At 44.3% G+C, this 17012-nt stretch overlaps 1 protein-coding gene across 1 annotated transcript in view; it reads right to left on the bottom strand.

Annotated features, from left to right (window-relative positions):
* The window catches only part of OXCT1 (3-oxoacid CoA-transferase 1), a 138985-nt gene that overhangs the window by 103311 nt on the left and 18662 nt on the right, over positions 1 to 17012 (bottom strand). The window contains exons 4-5 of the mRNA XM_075932505.1: positions 5721 to 5856; positions 1114 to 1263 (exon numbers count right to left, since the gene is read on the bottom strand). Of these exons, the coding sequence (XP_075788620.1) occupies positions 1114 to 1263; positions 5721 to 5856 (286 nt within the window). The remainder of the gene's footprint in view (positions 1 to 1113; positions 1264 to 5720; positions 5857 to 17012) is intronic.

Genomic DNA, 17012 nt, shown 5'->3' with positions numbered 1-17012 from the left:
ATGGCATCATTTGCCATTTTGATCTGTCTAATTTACATCCTTCTTTCGAAAAAGGGATGTAGTCTAGACTTGCCCTAATGGTTCTTATCAGCCTCTTGTAACTATTTAGTCTTTAAGGTGCTATTAGACTATTTGTTGTTTAAGTTTTTCGTATTACAGACTAACTCTGCTATCCCTTTAAAGCTTATCTACTCACGGTCTCTTTTTCCTCTTCCTCCCCTCCATTTTTTCCCTCCTTCTAACCCCCTCCCTACTCCCACCCAGGGGCGGCCCTAGACTAGCTACCAACAACTGACACCCTAGGCGCGCCAAGCAATTGGCACCCCCATCTCCAAACCTCTTAATATTGCACCACCATTTGGCGCCCCATTTAACTTGGCGCCCTAGGCAACCGACTAGTTCGCCTATATGGATGGGCCGCCCCTGCCCTCACTTCCCTTTCTCTTCCCTTACTTATTCTTGGATCTGGACTTCCAACACTCCTGTCATCTGAAGAAGTGGGTTGTGCCCACAAGGTCATGATACCATCTACACGTTTTGTTAGTCTTTAACAGGAAAAAATTAAACAAATAGTCTAGTAGCACCTTAAAGACTAACTTGGCTACTCCTCTGAAGCTATATATTTTTTGTGAATCTCAAAAGGTGCCACAGGACTTCTCAATGTTGATAAATTGGGTCCGAGCAAACAATATATATTTGTGACTGGACTACAGTGTATCTTTTAGAAAGACATACAAACTTAAATTTAAATATTTCATGGAATACAGAATCCTGTTGGTGGATTAACTTCACCAACAGGAGAAGCTCTCCCATTGGCAGAAGTGCATCTTCACTTAAATGATAGAAAGCTACAGCTGCCTGATGCAGCTACCTCAATGCAAATGTTATGTGAAGACTTGCCCTAACAGTGGTGTCTGAATGTGTTCATGTTAAGTAATCCTGCTTCCCTTTAACAAGCTAGTTTCCTGAGGCTTCTGAATTCACATAATTATTAATCTGTAACCTCACAATTAAGAATGGCTTGGAGGCACTTACATTGTTGTTTAAATTGTGACCCAGAAAGGAATTCAGATTCCAATCCCCAAGCGTTAGTGAAACAGAATGGCATCTTACCTCTCTTGGCTGACTGGCAATGGCAATGCTGCCATCTTTGTTGTATTTGATAGGGGCTCCTCCTTCTTGTACCAACGTTCCATAGCCTGTGCTTGTGAAAAATGCTGGAATTCCTGCCCCTCCTGCACGCACTCGCTCAGCAAGTGTACCCTAAAAGAGAACAAGTTCAGAAGTACACAGCAATTACTTTGATTTGATTTTCCTGTAAGACCAGCCACTTCAATAAAAGACACTTTTGTGGGATTTTTGGTTCTTGTATCTTGGGACTGTACCTGAACTCCCCATTCACTCAGCATTCAGCTTCTTGTCTTGGTCTTTTATAACCTACTTTCTCTAGCTTGTTTGCTTGTGTATTACTCAAATCCACACACTTTTTCTTCTCTTTTCTATTCTCCACTATGCAATCAGCATTAATATAAACAGATTTTTATACCAAACTTATTTGCCTAATTTTTAGTCCTTATTGTCTGAAGTTTCCAGGGAAAACATAACTGATGCTATACTCAAAATTGAGGCAGCAATACCTATTAGTTTAAGCAGGAGACAGAGTCAGTAATCCTGAGATCTCTTAGTGAGTGCCAAATAAGTGGTGATCATTGTGATGCAGGCAAGCTAGGAGCTAGCTCTTTCCAAGGTTTTAGGACTCAGCTGAGCACAATGATATACTGCATTTAATATGTACATTGATCTGCCTCTTTTACACTTTGCAGCATCTCCACCATTAGCATTCAAAAGCCTGGATCAACTACAAACAATTGTTTTGGGTTAATTTGTTTTAAAATTATCTTGGCTGAGAAATGTATCTTTCTTTAATCAACTCTCCCAAATTATATTAAAACAGATTTTAAGGCAAGAATGGATCATTGCTGTGATGACTTAGTCTGACCTTCAGTATTACACCAGCTATTGAATATCACCTAGTAATGCCTGTATCAAACCTAGTTACTTATGACTGAACTACAACATATCTTTAAGAAAGACATACAATCTTAATTTAAATATTTCATATGATATAGAATCTAATCACTGGAACAACTTGCCAAGGGGTGTAGTAATGAACCTTACTGTTCAAAACATGCACTCAGAATACCCAATATTGACATACTGGAATTCCAGACCACAAATTCTCACATTTGAGAAATCTGTTAGGTCTTCAGGTTGATGGTACTGGTCACAAAGTGTGGGAGGGGGAGGGGGACTGCTTGAGACTCTGGATAGGTGGTATTTACCACAGGATACACTAATGTTGGTAGCTGAGAAAGTGGCAGGAGCCAAGGCTATTCTAGCCAATTGGATAGAAAGGGACACAGGCTGCTTCTTCATCTCTAGTGTTCTGACAAGCATCATTTTCAGTAGCACATAGCCAAGAGCAACTGTGCAATCTATATGTATTTGGGTTAGCTCTGCATAACACAAAGATGGTGTCTCTTACAGCAGCTTTAATTCATGACACCCTTCATTCCACACTATGGCCGTGTCCAGACTCAGGAGGTTTTTCGGGAAAAGTAGCCTTTTCCCGAAAAAACTTCCCCTGCGTCCAGACTCAAGCCGCGTTCTTTCGAAATTATTTCGAAAGAACGCGGCTTTTCTTTCGATGGCGGTAAACCTTGTTTCACGAGGAAGAACGCCTTCTTTCGAAAGTTCCTCTTTCGAAAGAAGGCGTCCTACAATGTAAAGAGGCCGTCTTCGAAAGAGAGTATCCAGACTCGCTGGGTGCTCTCTTTCGAAAAAGCGGATTTCCTCTATTGAAAGATCCGCCTGCAGTCTAGACGCGATCTTTCGAAAGAGGCTCTTTCGAAAGATGCTTTCGAAAGAGCCTCTTTCGAAAGAAGCCTGCAGTCTAGACATAGCCTATGTCTTAGCCTTTGAAATCACAGAGCTTATATTTTAGTGACTAGCCACATGTTTTAGAATTATCCAGTCAGGTTTACAATATTAGATCAATATTAGTGTTATTGATACATTCCAGGATACCCCTGTATCCAACATCTGTGAAAATCCTTTAGTGCAAGATCTGCCATAGCTGGGTTGATCTGAAAAGCTAGCTTGTAAGAATTAAATTTTAACCCAATATGTTATACTGGCTGGCTACGTCTACACTGGCCGCCTATTACGAAATAGGCATGCTAATGTAGAACTTGGGAAGAGACAAACGCACGGGGGATTTAAATATCCCCCGTGGCATTTGCATTTTCATGGCCGCCATTTTTTTCCGGCTTGGAGATAAGCCGGAAAAGAGCGTCCAGACTGGCGCGATCCTCCGGAATAAAGCCCTATTCCGGAGGATCTCTTATTCCTACTTGCAAGTAGGAATAAGAGATCCTCCGGAATAGGGCTTTATTCCGGAGGATTGCGCCAGTCTGGACGCTCTTTTCCGGCTTTTCCCCAAGCCGGAAAGAAGCGGCGGCCATGTTTATTTAAATCCCGCGGGGGATATTTAAATCCCCCGCGCATTTCCCTATTCTGACTTCCCTCATTTCCATAGCTATTACGGGTTATGTGGCCAGTGTAGACACAGCCGCTATGTCTACACAGCAGCATTATTTTGGAATAACAGACAAAATAGTCTGTGTCTACACTACAAGCTGTTATTTTGACATTATGTCAAAATAATGTCGAGCTGGAGGACTTCTAACTCTGACTCCTGTAACCCACATTATATGAGAAAGGGAAATCACAGGAAGAGTGCTCTATCTCAGACTTCCTGCTGTGCAGACAGTGCCAAAAGCTGAAATAACCTCTCTCGACTTAAGCTACGCAATTGATGCAACTCGGGTTGCATAGCTTATTTTGGCTTTAGCCCTGCTGTGTAGATGTGCCCACTGAGATTTACACTCAAAAAAGTACTGTTAGATTTAACCAATGTGTTATTCACGTTTAAAGTTTCACAGTATGCAACTTAAAACTCCAATTTTAATTATTTTCCACTAGATGGCAGAAGTTACAAATTTACTGATCTAATACACAAAGATGAAGCAAATACCATGACTCAGAGTCTCTCTAACTTTTTTCATAACATGAAGCATAGCTGTGTATAGAGTGTACAGGTAGTCCCCGGGTTACGTACAAGATAGGGACTGTAGGTTTGTTCTTAAATTGAATCTGTATGTAAGTCGGAACTGGCGTCCAGATTCAGCCGCTGCTGAAACTGATCAGCGGCTGATTCCAGGAAGCCCGGGACAGGGGCTTCCTGTAGTCAGCCGCTGGTCAGTTTCAGCAGCGGCTGACTTGGGGATGCCTGGGGCAGAGCAGCTGGGGTGCTGCCGGGTTGGTCCAGTAGCGCCCAGAGAGGCGCTACTGGACCAACCGGCAGCGCCCCAGCTGCTGTACCACAGGCGTCCGGAGCAAAGCCGCAGAGCACGGGGGCAGCGGGACAGCCCAGACGCGCCGTGGCTGTCCTGCTGCCCTTGGACTCCGCAGCTTTGCTCTGCTTTGCTCCCCCTCTCCCTGGTCTGCAGACCAGGGGGATGGGGAGCAAAGCGGCGGAACACGTGGGCAGTGGACAGCCCAGACGCGTCTGGGCTGTCCACTGCCGGCGTGCTCCGCCACTTTGCTTCCTCTCCCTGGTCTGCTGGAGACCAGGGAGACGGCCCCATTCATAACTGTGGATCTGACGTAAGTCGGATCCGTGTAACTCGGGAACTGCCTGTATTTTATGAACCATCTTCCTGCCTATACATGCTTGCATAACATCCCTGTACATAATCCCTCTCCAAAACACCTTCTTCTCCATTTTAACACCTGGCTAATCATCTTCTCTTTACAGTTTATCACTCATCTGTGTTTACTTCATTTAATCCCTTAACCTCCCATATTGTCGTTTGACTTGCAATCCTGGATCAATGCCAGAATAACCATTCGTTCAACCATGTCTTCTCAATGCACTGCTCTTCCTTGGATCCCTCAGTATTTTAAATGTTTCCCTCCATCTCTTTCAGCATGGTCCTAGACCCTTTACTTTCACCTGATCCTTCCATGACCCCCAGTCTATCAATGCTCTGGACTTTATTCCTCACTGAACATCTGTTTCCCAGTTCTTTCCCCAATCACCTCAACAGATGCAGTCATCTATTTCCTCCACTTCACTCGCTTTTACTCTCAAATCATTGACCCATTTCTCCTCCCATAAAATCTGCCCCACTAACCCCCAATCCCAGGTCAGTCCCCAAAGCTGACTCTTCCTTGCCATTTTGCTCAACGCAGTATCTTGTACTTTTAAGGGTGCAAGTTCTCCTGGACAAGGCCTTCTCTCTTGTACATTTGCCTAGCAGGCTTCAGGCACTTCTAGAAACAAACAGTGAACAATACAAATATTTAATTTCTTATTAAGAAGCCTTTTAAGGTGATTTATCATCAGATGATAACAAGAAAAGTTTATATTGCATGATCGGTCATTTCAAAACAGAGCAGCAGCAGTTTGCAGGCCATGATGTGAGAATAACTGGTGGGTGGGTGGGTGGGTGTACAGACCACACACTAACCTACATGGAAAATATCTTTATTCTAAAATAGCAAAAGAGAAAAAAGACATCTTAAAAAGAAGGTGGGAATTATACATTACTACAGATGACAAGAATAATGACATATCTTTACAGAAAGCAGCTTACCTGAGGTGTAAGCTCAACTTCCAACTCTCCAGATAAGTATTGTCGTTCAAATTCTGCATTTTCTCCAACATAGGATGATATCATTCGTTTAATCTGCTTAGTTTGAAGTAAAAGACCAAGTCCAAAATTATCAACGCTGCAGAAAAACAACAATAGGCAAAATTGAAAATACAAAACATTTTATCATTTTCAGAATGCCTTATAAAATTAATGAATTAACAAAGCACTTGTAAGACAGGGAAGTGGAGATGGGGAAATGGAGGGAAAGGAGTAAGCCCCAGTCTTAGAGAAAGAGAAAAGCCAGTGTGCCAGGATTAGAACTGAGGAGTCTCTAGCACCTTTTGATCAGACATCATCGCTTTCAAGTTGAGAAAGCTAAGTAAATCTAAACCATTTCATATATATTCCGTCTACAAATACCAGCTTGTAAATAGAATAATCTTAGAAAGCTTCTACTTCAATTATTGTCTTACAAATGAATAAACAGTCTCTAAAGGACAAGACCTAGCCTCTGATGAGCAAAGACTTAATTTACATTTCCCTTGCACAGATGCTTAAGGAAAGGACAATAAGGCTATATGTCTAAACAGCAGCATTATTTTGGAATAACTGACATTATTCCCAAATAACACTGAGTCTACACACAAGCAGGTATTTCAACAATGTCAAAATAATGTTGAGAACTGGAGAACTGCGTATGACTCCTGTAATCTTCATTGCATGAGGAGTAAGCAAAGTCAGGGGAAGAGTGCTCTCTCAAAATAACTGCTGTGTAGATAGTGCCAAAAGTCAAAATAAGCTATTTCAACTTAAGCTACGCGATCAGCGTAGCTCAAGTTGTGTAGCTTATTTCAAGTTTAGCCCTGCTGTGCAGACATACCCTAAGAGTGGAACACAAAGGATAAGAAAGTCTCCATGTCCAAGGTCATAGGGTAGGTTGTAGTTCAAACAGGGGTATTTTTCTTATTTTATTTTTTGATTATAGTAAACATTTCACATTCTTGTTAAAGCCACTATTCCTTAAGGAACAGGCATGACTGCAATGAACGTTTTCTTCAGCGAATTGCTCTGCCAGCTTATGTTGTGATTTGCATTTTAAAACACCATATACATGCAGTCCCCGAGTTACGCGGATCTGACTTATGTCGGATCCGCAGTTACGAACGGGGCTTTTCTCGCCCCGGGAGGACGGAAGCGGCGGGACGCCCAGATGCGCCGCGGTCCGCCGCCCCCGTCCTCCGGGGCGAGAAAAGCTGCTACCCATCTCCCTGGTCTGCAGGGAGACAGGGAGCAAAGCCTTGGAGCACGCCCGCAGCGGGACAGCCCGAGCGCGCTTGAGCTGTCACCCTGCGGGCGTGCTCCACGGCTTTGCTCCCCATCTCCCTGCAGACCAGGGAGACAGGGAGCAAAGCCTTGGAGCATGCCCCCAGTGGGACAGCCGCGGCGCGCCTGCACTGTCCCGCTGCCCGCGTGCTCTGTGGCTTTGCTCCGCGTCTCCCAGGTCAGCAGACCAGGGAGACGGAGCAAAGCCGTGGAGGACTTGGGCGTCTCGCCACCCCCGTCTCCCTGGTCTGCTGGAGGGGTGCAACTAGTGTCCCCTCCCCCCCAGCAGACCAGGCTTTTCTTGCCTACCCCTGGGGTAGAGCAGCTGGGGGCTGCCGGGTTGGTCCCGCAGCGCCGCTCCGGACCAACCCGGCAGCACCCCAGCTGCTCTGCCCCAGGCGTCCTGATTCAGCCACTGCTGGTCAGTTTCAGCAGCGGCTGAATCAGGACACCTGGGGCAGAGCAGCTGGGGTGCTGCTGGGTTGCTCCAGTAGCGCCGAGGAGCTGCGTTACTGGAGCAACCCAGCAGCACCCCAGCTGCTCTGCCCCAGGCGTCCCCAAGTCAGCCGCTGCTGAAACTGACCAGCGCTGACTACAGGAAGCCCGAGGCAGAGTTGCTCTGCCCCAGGCTTCCTGGAATCAGCCACTGATCAGTTTCAGCAGCAGCTGACTTGGGGACGCCTGGGTTTCTTAAGTTGAATCTGTATGTAAGTCAGAACTGGTGTCCAGATTCAGCCGCGGTTGAAACTGATCAGTTTCAGCAGCGGCTGACGCCAGTTCCGACTTACGTACAGATTCAACTTAAGAACAAACCTACAGTCCCTATCTTGTATGTAACCCGGGGACTGCCTGTACTATTTTTCCATAGAAATATATAATCATGCTAACATTCCTCATGTTGCTATTTCTGTTGTATCCTCTATTGCTGCGGCCGTCTCATCATCTCTACTGGTGAGACAAGGCAGTATGATGAGATTTCCATTACAGAGTGAGCTGGCAGAAGGAAGCAGTTTCAGTATTACAGGCACAACATTAAGATTTCATTTAAGAACTGGCAATACAAGACAGACAATACCCAAAGGATACTTCCCCCCCAAATCCTGCACTGTGCAGCAGATTTTCTGTGGACTCTGTAGGGTTTGGGCCAACTATAGCACAGGAATAGCCCTCCTCTCTGAGCCTCCACGTCCAAGCACCTTCTTCCCACAAAGAAGCAAGTGATTTTTTTCTTCAATTGCCCATAGAGACCGTGTTTGAATTTTAGTGTTTATTTACCCGAACATTTGTAAGAAGATGCCTCCCCACAAGCTAACAATGGACAATATTTGCTGCATAACCTCAGATTTCAGGATTTTAAAAAAAATACAGAAACTCTATGAAAAGAAACTTTTTATGGCCCAAACCCAGATATGCAGCATACTGCAGCTAAGTATGCAAGTTTACAATATACAGAGCCTCATGGAAAACAACAGTATATTTCACATTGTTTAACTCTACCACAATTTAGGGAAAGCCAGCTGGAATTATCCATTATTATAGATGAAAAGTAGAATTTTTTTATCCCCTCATAAAACAAATCTTTGATAATGACTGAAACATGCATAGTTTATTATAGACTCAATTTTGCCACTGTTATCTGTTTTGAAAATTAAAACAAATTATTGGTTTGTGGCTACATAAATCTATACCAGTCCCTATCGTGGAGTTAGGCTAATTCATACTCTGGTTAATGTTAGAGGCAAATTATCTCTACACTAATGATGCCATTAGGAAGCAATATGTTGGATTGCACTCCCCTTCCATTTCTCCTCCTCCTCCTCCCTTCACATTACAGAAATTACTGTTGTAAACACTCCCCAAAGCCAACTTTAGTTAATGACCATCTGCGACAACATTAAAATGGATGCAAGGAAGATGCTCTGTTGAACAAAAGAAATCAAATATCTGCTCTACAAAATAAACATTGCAGCTTTCTGAGCTCAGGAAAAAAAGAATCCTTAAAGATAGAATTATAATGCTAGAATGAATAAAGAGAACAAAAAGGGACTCACTTGCATTGCTAGTTCAGATAACATACACCAAAGGAGGCAATGACCATGGCCAAACCAGGCTTTATCATTTGTTAATACTGTGCAATGTCAGGTATCTTATCGAAGACCATACATAATTGCCTTCATTAATGTTGTCATCTGGACACCATATTAAAGGGCCAGATTCATCATAAGGTTAACTACAGGATTTTCATTTTTGAATTTTAAAGAGTAAATGCCAAATGTATCTCATTTAATCGACTTAAATGTTAGGGCCACAATGTTCTAGCTTGCACAATTTCTCAAAGGAATAAAAGGGTACAAGGTGTGTTCTTACCATACAACAGCTACTCACAAAATGGTTATACTGCCATAAAAGCAAAGTAGGCTCTACAGAGCTGCTCAGACACCTTCTATGCAGCTAGACAGGAGGAACAGTGAGCCCGCAGCTCTCGTACATTTCCAAGGGACAGGTGCAGCAGCAGGGACGCCTCTGCCTCCCGCAGCTTTTAAGCCAGCTCCCCCCAACACCGGCTCCTGCTTCCCTTCCTTGCAGTCTCTCTCTGATAGAAGCAGCACAGGATCAGGGGAAAAGGGAAGCTTATACTTACGGGATACTTAACTAGTCACTTACAGTGCTATCTCTACCACAGATGTAAGTGTACGTTTTCCCCTAGGTGTGCATAATCCACATCACTGAAAAAAGTTGTTAAGCTGACCTCCGTGCACACTGCTCTAGACACAAGGGAGATGGATTACTTGTGCTAATGGGGAAGCATTGGCAAACACAGCTATGCCAGCATAATTTCCAAATACAGACTAGCCCAAACCTACAGTGCTACTACATTAGTAAAAAATAATTTATGAGATACATAGATGAACATATTTTGCTGGGGATGAGTCATGATTGTTGTAAAAGGAAATCATGCCTCAACCTATTCGAATTCCTTGAGATGTCAACAAACATGTGGACAAAGGTAATTGAGTGTACTCTGAATTTCAGAAAGCCTTTGACAAGGTCCCTTACCATAGAATCATAAACTAAGCAAATATGGGATAAGGAGGAAGGTCCTCTCTTGGATCAGTAACTGGTTAAAAGGAAAAACGGATAGAAATAAATGGTCCATTCCCACAATGAGAGAACAGAATAGTGGTGTCTCCCTGGTATCTGTGTTGGGACCAGTGTTGTTCAACATATTAATAAATTATCTGAAAAATGGGGTAAACAGGGAGATGGCCAGGTTTCCAGATTATAGAAATTTACTCAAAATAGTTAAGTCCAAAATAGATTTATAAAGTAATCTCACAAAACTGAGTACTGAGCAACAAAATGGCAGAGGCAAATTCACTTGATAAATGCAAAAGTGATGAATATTAGAAAATATAATCCCAACTATACATACTAAATAATGAGGTTTTAATTAACTGCTATCATTGAATAGAGATCTTAGAGTCACAGTAGATCGTTCCCTGAAAACATCTGCTCAATATGCAAAGGCAGTCAAAAAAGCTAACAGAATGATGGGAAACTTAAAGAAGGGATAATCAAGAATCATAGGCCTAAAAGGTGCTTTTTGAAGTCTTCTAGTCTAGTCCATTGCTCTCAAGGAAGTGACTAAGTATTATCTAGACCAAGGTAGGCAATAAAACAGCAGCAGTTCACCAGTGTTAGACTTGGCAGGCCGCCACTGCTATACTTACCTACACCTATGCAGCATCAGGCAATTGCAGCTCCCATTGGTCAGGAACAGTGATCCACAGCCAATGGGAGCTGTGGAAAGTGGTGCCCTGATCCAACAGGAACTGCAGAGGCACAGGTAAACATAGCAGGGGTGCTATGCCAGGGGCTAATCCTGGGGATCCACACCTGGTCCACAGGCCAGTATTTGCCCACACCATCTAGACCATTCCATTTGTGTAACCTGTTCTTAAAAATCTGCAATGATGGAGATTTCACAGCCTTCCTAGGCGATTTATTCCAGTTCTTAACCACCATGACAATGAGGATATTTTTCATAATGCAACTTAAGCACACTCTTTTTTTCCTGTTCTCAGAATAATTTTGCTTCCTCCTCCTTTTAACAAACTTTTATGTCCCAGAAAAGTGTTATCATGTGTCACTCCCCACACTCAGTCTTCTCTTCTCAGACTCAACCAATGTTTCTTAAACTTTTTAAGACTGAAGAACACCAAACAATATATATATATATATTTTTATGAGGAACACCAAGGATTTTTTGTTGAGGGAAAAAAAGAGGGGTAGGGGGTGGGGAAGAGAGGGTACTTCAAAGCAGCAGTGCTTCACAGCCCTGTGCGGTGCTGCCCCCTTGAAAACGTTGCCTTGGTGTTTCAAAGCAGCAGCGTCGCATAGAGCCAACCCCAGGCTCCATGCAGAACTGCCCCTTTGAAATGCAGTGCCACATGGGGCCCAGGGTCAGCTGAGGACTCCATAGCTGACCCCATGCTCCCTGCAGCATTTCCACGGAACCCAGGATCAGCTGGGGACTCCCCAGCTGATCCCATGCTCCCAGCATTTCAAAGCATGCACAGCCCAGGGTCAGCTGGGGAATCTACAGCTGACCTTGGGTTTTGCAGACATGCCGTGCGGAGTCCAGGGTCAATTGGAGAGTCCCCAGCTGACCCCAGGCTCCACATGGCATTTCAAACTGGCAGTGCAGCATGGAGTCCAGGGTCAGCAGGGGACTCAGTCCCCCGTTGACCCCAGGCTTCATAAAGGCCCTTCCGCCCTTCCACTGGGGATTCTTGTACATTTCAAAGCTGGCACACCGCATACAGCTAGTGAGAAGTCCTGCTGACTCCATGTTCTACGCAGGTGCTTTCGCTTTGAAATGCACAAGCGCTCCTGCTCTTCTGCATTCCTCCTTTGAAATGTACAAGTGCCTACTGACTAGTCGAGTAGTCGATGGAAATTCCATCAACTACTCAACTAGTAAATTACTTGTTAGTTAACATCCTTATTACAGAGTATAGTGGAAGAATTACTTCTCATAGCTTGCTTATGACACTCCTAATACGTTCCAGAATGAATTTTGATTTTTTGCAATTGTTACTCATGTTTGGCATGTGATCCATTAGGACCCCCAGGGTACGTCTAAACTACATGGCTCCATCGACGGAGCCATGTAGATTTGTTGTTTTGGCAAAGTCAAATGAAGCCGCGATTTAAATGATCGCGGCTTCATTTAAATTTACATGGCTGCCGCGCTGAGCCAACAAACAGCTGATCGGATGTTTGTCCGCTCAGCGCGCTAGTCTGGACGCTCCCCTGCCGACATCAAAGCCCTTTGTCGGCAGCCCCAGTAAACCTCATCCCACGAGGAATAACGGGGCTGCCGACAAAGGGCTTTGATGTCGGCAGGGGAGCGTCCAGACTAGCGCGCTGAGCGGACAAACATCCGATCAGCTGTTTGTCAGCTCATCGCGGCAGCCGTGTAAATTTAAATGAAGCTGTGATCATTTAAATCGTGGCTTAATTTGACTTTGCCTATGTGTCTAATCTACATGCCTCTGCCGACAGAGGCATGTAGTCTAGACACAGCCCCAGATCCCTCTCCATGGTACTCCTTTCCTAGGTAGTCATTTCACATTTTGTATGTGTGCAAATGAATATTTGTTCCTAAGTGGAGCACTTTGCATTTGTCCTGATTAAATTTCATCCTATTTTCCTCAAATAATTTTTCCTGTTTGTCCAGATTACTGTGAATTTTAAATCCTAGCCTCCAAAGCACTTAAACATATTTTAACATCCCTAGTTGTAAGTAAATGTGTAACCACTGAATTTTTCTGTGGTTACACATTTAAATGCAGGAGTGGAAGAGGAGCGGGGCAGACGCAGCTCAGGGGAGTGCATACAAGCTCCCACCTGTACCCTCCTCCCCCATAGCAGAGGCAGCTGTGCGGAAGGGAAGAGAGCAGCTCCAAGGGAGCCAGCTTAAAAGTGCCACCTGCCTCCCCCTACTCTGTTCCTGCCTCTGATACAGAGGCAGCAGTAGTGGGGAGGGGCTGTGTGTAACCATGTAGAGTGTTACACTTTCACATCCTTTACTATACCTCCCAGCTGGGTATGGTCCACAAACTTTAAATGTACTTGCTATGCCATTATCTAAATAACTGATGAAGATATTGAACAGAACCAGAGTGAGAACAGATCCCTGCGGGGCCCCATTGATATGCCTTTCCAGCTTGACTAATCGTTATTCTCTGGGACTGGCTTTCCATCCGGTTATGCATCAAGCACTCAAGCAAGCAATCCACCTTAGAGTAACTCCATCGAGGTCAGGGGCAGGCAATAATTTTTGATTGGGGTGGGGGGAAGGGACACCAAGATTTTGTTTTTCTATAGAGAGGGTGCAGGGTCTGTGATGGAGGTAGAGTGCAGAAGGGAGCTTAGAGTAGAGGACTGGGGTGCAGAAGAGAGTGTGGGGTCTGAGAAGGAACTTGGTGAAGGAAGGGGGTTTTGACCTAGGGCATGGGACGTACTGCCGGCGGGGGAGGGGGCGGATCTTTGTGCACTGTCACTACCTGCAGCACAATCTCTAAGCTCCCACTGGCAGGTTTCTGGGCAATAGGAGCTGAAAGATTGTGCTGGGAACAGGGTGCAGTGCAAAGCCTTCTCCCCTGCACACAGTGCAGAGAACCACATGTAGCAGCCAGGCACTTTGAGCAGTGTGAAGCTGCTCCATGCCATATAGGCTGAACTGCATTAAAAGGCTCGGTGGCCTGGATCTGGCCCATGAGCCAGATCTTGCCCTCTCCTGATTTAGGTTGTATTCTTAAATTTGTTTGTTGAAGGTCATGTGTATTGAAGGTCAAGTGATCTAGAAGTCAAGATATTAAGAAGGAGTGTTGTGAGTAAGACATGAGAAGTAATTCTTCCACTCTACCATTAGGCCTCAGTTGGAGTAGTATTGCGTCCAGTTCTGGGCACCACATTTCAAGAAAGATGTGGAGAAATTGGAGAAGGTTCAGAGAAGAGCAATGCTGTATATTGGGTTGTAGATATAGATCTTGTTGTTATAGTAACCCCAGTAGGTCACTGGGATCAGCCCAGCTGGTCTGGGCTTGTGCTAGTGAGTTCAGTGCTATGCAATAAAATGGACACTTGCAACTACTCAAGCTCTCTGCATTTCCACTGATTTCTTCCTATACTGTGAAACTCCCCACGACATAACAAGCAAGAAGAATAATTAAAGGTCTAGAAAACATGGCCTATTAGGGAAGACTGAAATACTTGGGCGTGTTTAGTTTAGAACAGAGAATTGTTTTCACTTATCTAGAAAGGGTGTTACAAGGAGGGGGGGAAATTTTTTTCTCCTTGGCCTCTGATGATAGGATAAGAAGTAATGAGCTTAAACTGGAGCAAGGGAGGTTTAGGTTGGACATCAGGAAAAAATTTCCCAACTGTCAGAAAGGTTAAACACTAGGATACATGGCCTAGGGAGGTTGTGAAATTCCATCACTGTTAAAGAAAGCTACTGGGTTGGTTTGGAATGATTTGTCCTTAAAACAGCCATGCTGACTGTGAACTATCACCAAGTTATCTTCTAGATGTTTGAAAACAGCTTAATTATTTTCTTCATTATCTTCCAGGGTACTGAAGTTAAGATCACCACTCTAATTCCTTTATTTCCCTTTTTTAATAGATGAGCACTATATTTTCCCTTTGCCAGTCTTCTGGAATCGCTTGCATCTTCCATGACTTTTCAAAGCTAATCAGTAATGGCTCAAATATATCCTCAGCCAGACACTCTCCTGCAGAATGCATCTTTCTCTGGTCAAGTGGAGGGGCCCAGGCAGAAAGATCAAAAAGGCAACTTGAACCCCCAACACCTTTGCCCTTACTGCCAGAGCTCTGTAGTCATTGCTGATCTGCTCAGGGGCACACATCACAGCATCACTAGCACCAAATGAATAAGCAGTATGCAGTAGTAGTCAGATGGTCCTGGACAATTCCTCCATAATTTCTTGGATATGGGCCCCAGGTAGGCAGCCTACCTCCTAGGATGCCATGTCTGGGTGACAGATTGTGCCTCTATCCTACTGAGAAGAGGGTCACCAAATCACTGCTTCCCTATGTTTCCTCCAGGGAATGGTGGCTGCAATCCTCCCAGTCATGACAATACAGAGCTTCTCCTCCACCACCTTTGAGAGTAATTCCTCACTGCTTGTTGCCAGAGCAGCATATCAGTTTTCCATCACTATGGTAGGGGATTGGAAGTAGGGGCGGAGCTCTGCAAGATGCCAGAAGTAACCAGCAGCCAATATCCTCCAGACACAGCCTAATCCTCCTTCTCTGATGGCACATAAACTATGCTATCGGCTTCCTCAGCCTTGGCTGTCTCCATATGACTACTCAATCAATTCCTTGGGGGTACAGATGCTTCTCAACCTAGCCACTTCCTCCTGTAGCTTTCCTACCTGCTTCCTAAGACATTCCACCAGCATGCAATTTTCACACTGGATGCCCCCCCGCTTAGATTTTTGAGTGGGAAGAGTAGGCCACACCAGGATCTGGGTAGAGGCATCCCTGGTTAAGTTCTCTGTCTGGATATAGGTGTAGGTGGAAGAGACAGTAGCAGCCCTTTCTAATCCTAATGATTATATTACAACTCCTTCTTACAAACTCCCTTTCAAATGGTTTGAGGTCTATTGATAGTTATCTCCTCTTAGTTGCTTAATCTCTGGCATTTCAGGCTCTCTCCTCGCTCTCCTGTGTCAGCCCTGCCTCTTTGTTAATCACACAGAGTGAGGGTGATCATAAGGCTGACTGAAGCTAATAAAAAATGATCAAGAATGATCAAAGGAACAAATATTCAGACAGTCCTGAGACACACAATCCCAAATGACCCTGTAACTTTAAAGAACGTGAAAGAGAAAGGGGGGAACCCCATAAAACAGCCAATGCTCACTCACCCCAAGATTAATACTCACACCTTGTTCATTTCGCAGGGAGATCTCCTTTAAACATAAATATCATAATGACCCTATAGAAATGCGTGCAAGCCCATACCTTGAGTAACGTGTGCAGTTCTAGCTGCACCCTCTCAGAAAAGAATGACTAGCTAATGCTATTTTGGGATGCATGGACAGGAAAGGCCAGTATTTCCAGCTAGCTAAGACTAACTAGCTATTTTACACATTAGCCAGTAAAGGTTAGCTGAGAGGAACAACAGATTACTTCTAAGGAACTTCGACGTGCAGGTACCAAACGCTGACTGAGCACACACATCACAGAACAGTGGCAAGTGAAGGTCAATGGCAGATTAGTAATGACCTCATATTACCAAGAACTGTAAACCCTGGTCAGGCTGCTTCTGTAACAGCTACTGAAGAACATCATCATCAAGTAGGCTTTCACATCTCTTGTCACAGGAGCAAAGTACGCCTACACTACACGCTCTCCATTTACCTCAGGACAGTCTTTGCTACAGACTTCTGTTTGGCAATGAAGATCACAGGCTACTGAGCTACATTAAAAAAGTTTCTCTCTCTTGGCCTCATTTTCATACAGACTGTTTATTTTTTAGTAGTTTCTTTCACTTATGCCCAAAGCAATTTATATTTGTTTAACAGATGTAATCATTTACATTCTGTAACACACATGGCTATATTGCCAAGAAGCATAATACCTCAGTCAGTCTACAGCAGATGCTGCTAATTATGTGTCACATTGCCATGAACTCCTATTTTCAGTCAATATATTTTGCTTTCGCTGCATGATAGTTTTCGGTTGGTCCCCGACACTGACAGTTTTGGATACTTCACTCTAATCCCGCAGCAAGAATTTCCTATAATTGCCTTGTGACTAGGGATGTTAACTAGCAATTAATTTACTAATCGACTAGTCGATGGAATAAGAACTTCCGCGTTCTACCTTTGAAATGCAGACGAGCCCCAGTAGGCACATGGCACGTAGCCC

Source organism: Pelodiscus sinensis, chromosome 6, assembly GCF_049634645.1.
Source record: "Pelodiscus sinensis isolate JC-2024 chromosome 6, ASM4963464v1, whole genome shotgun sequence".
Lineage (NCBI taxonomy): Eukaryota > Metazoa > Chordata > Testudines > Trionychidae > Pelodiscus > Pelodiscus sinensis.
This window is presented reverse-complemented; position numbering and strand designations above follow the sequence as displayed.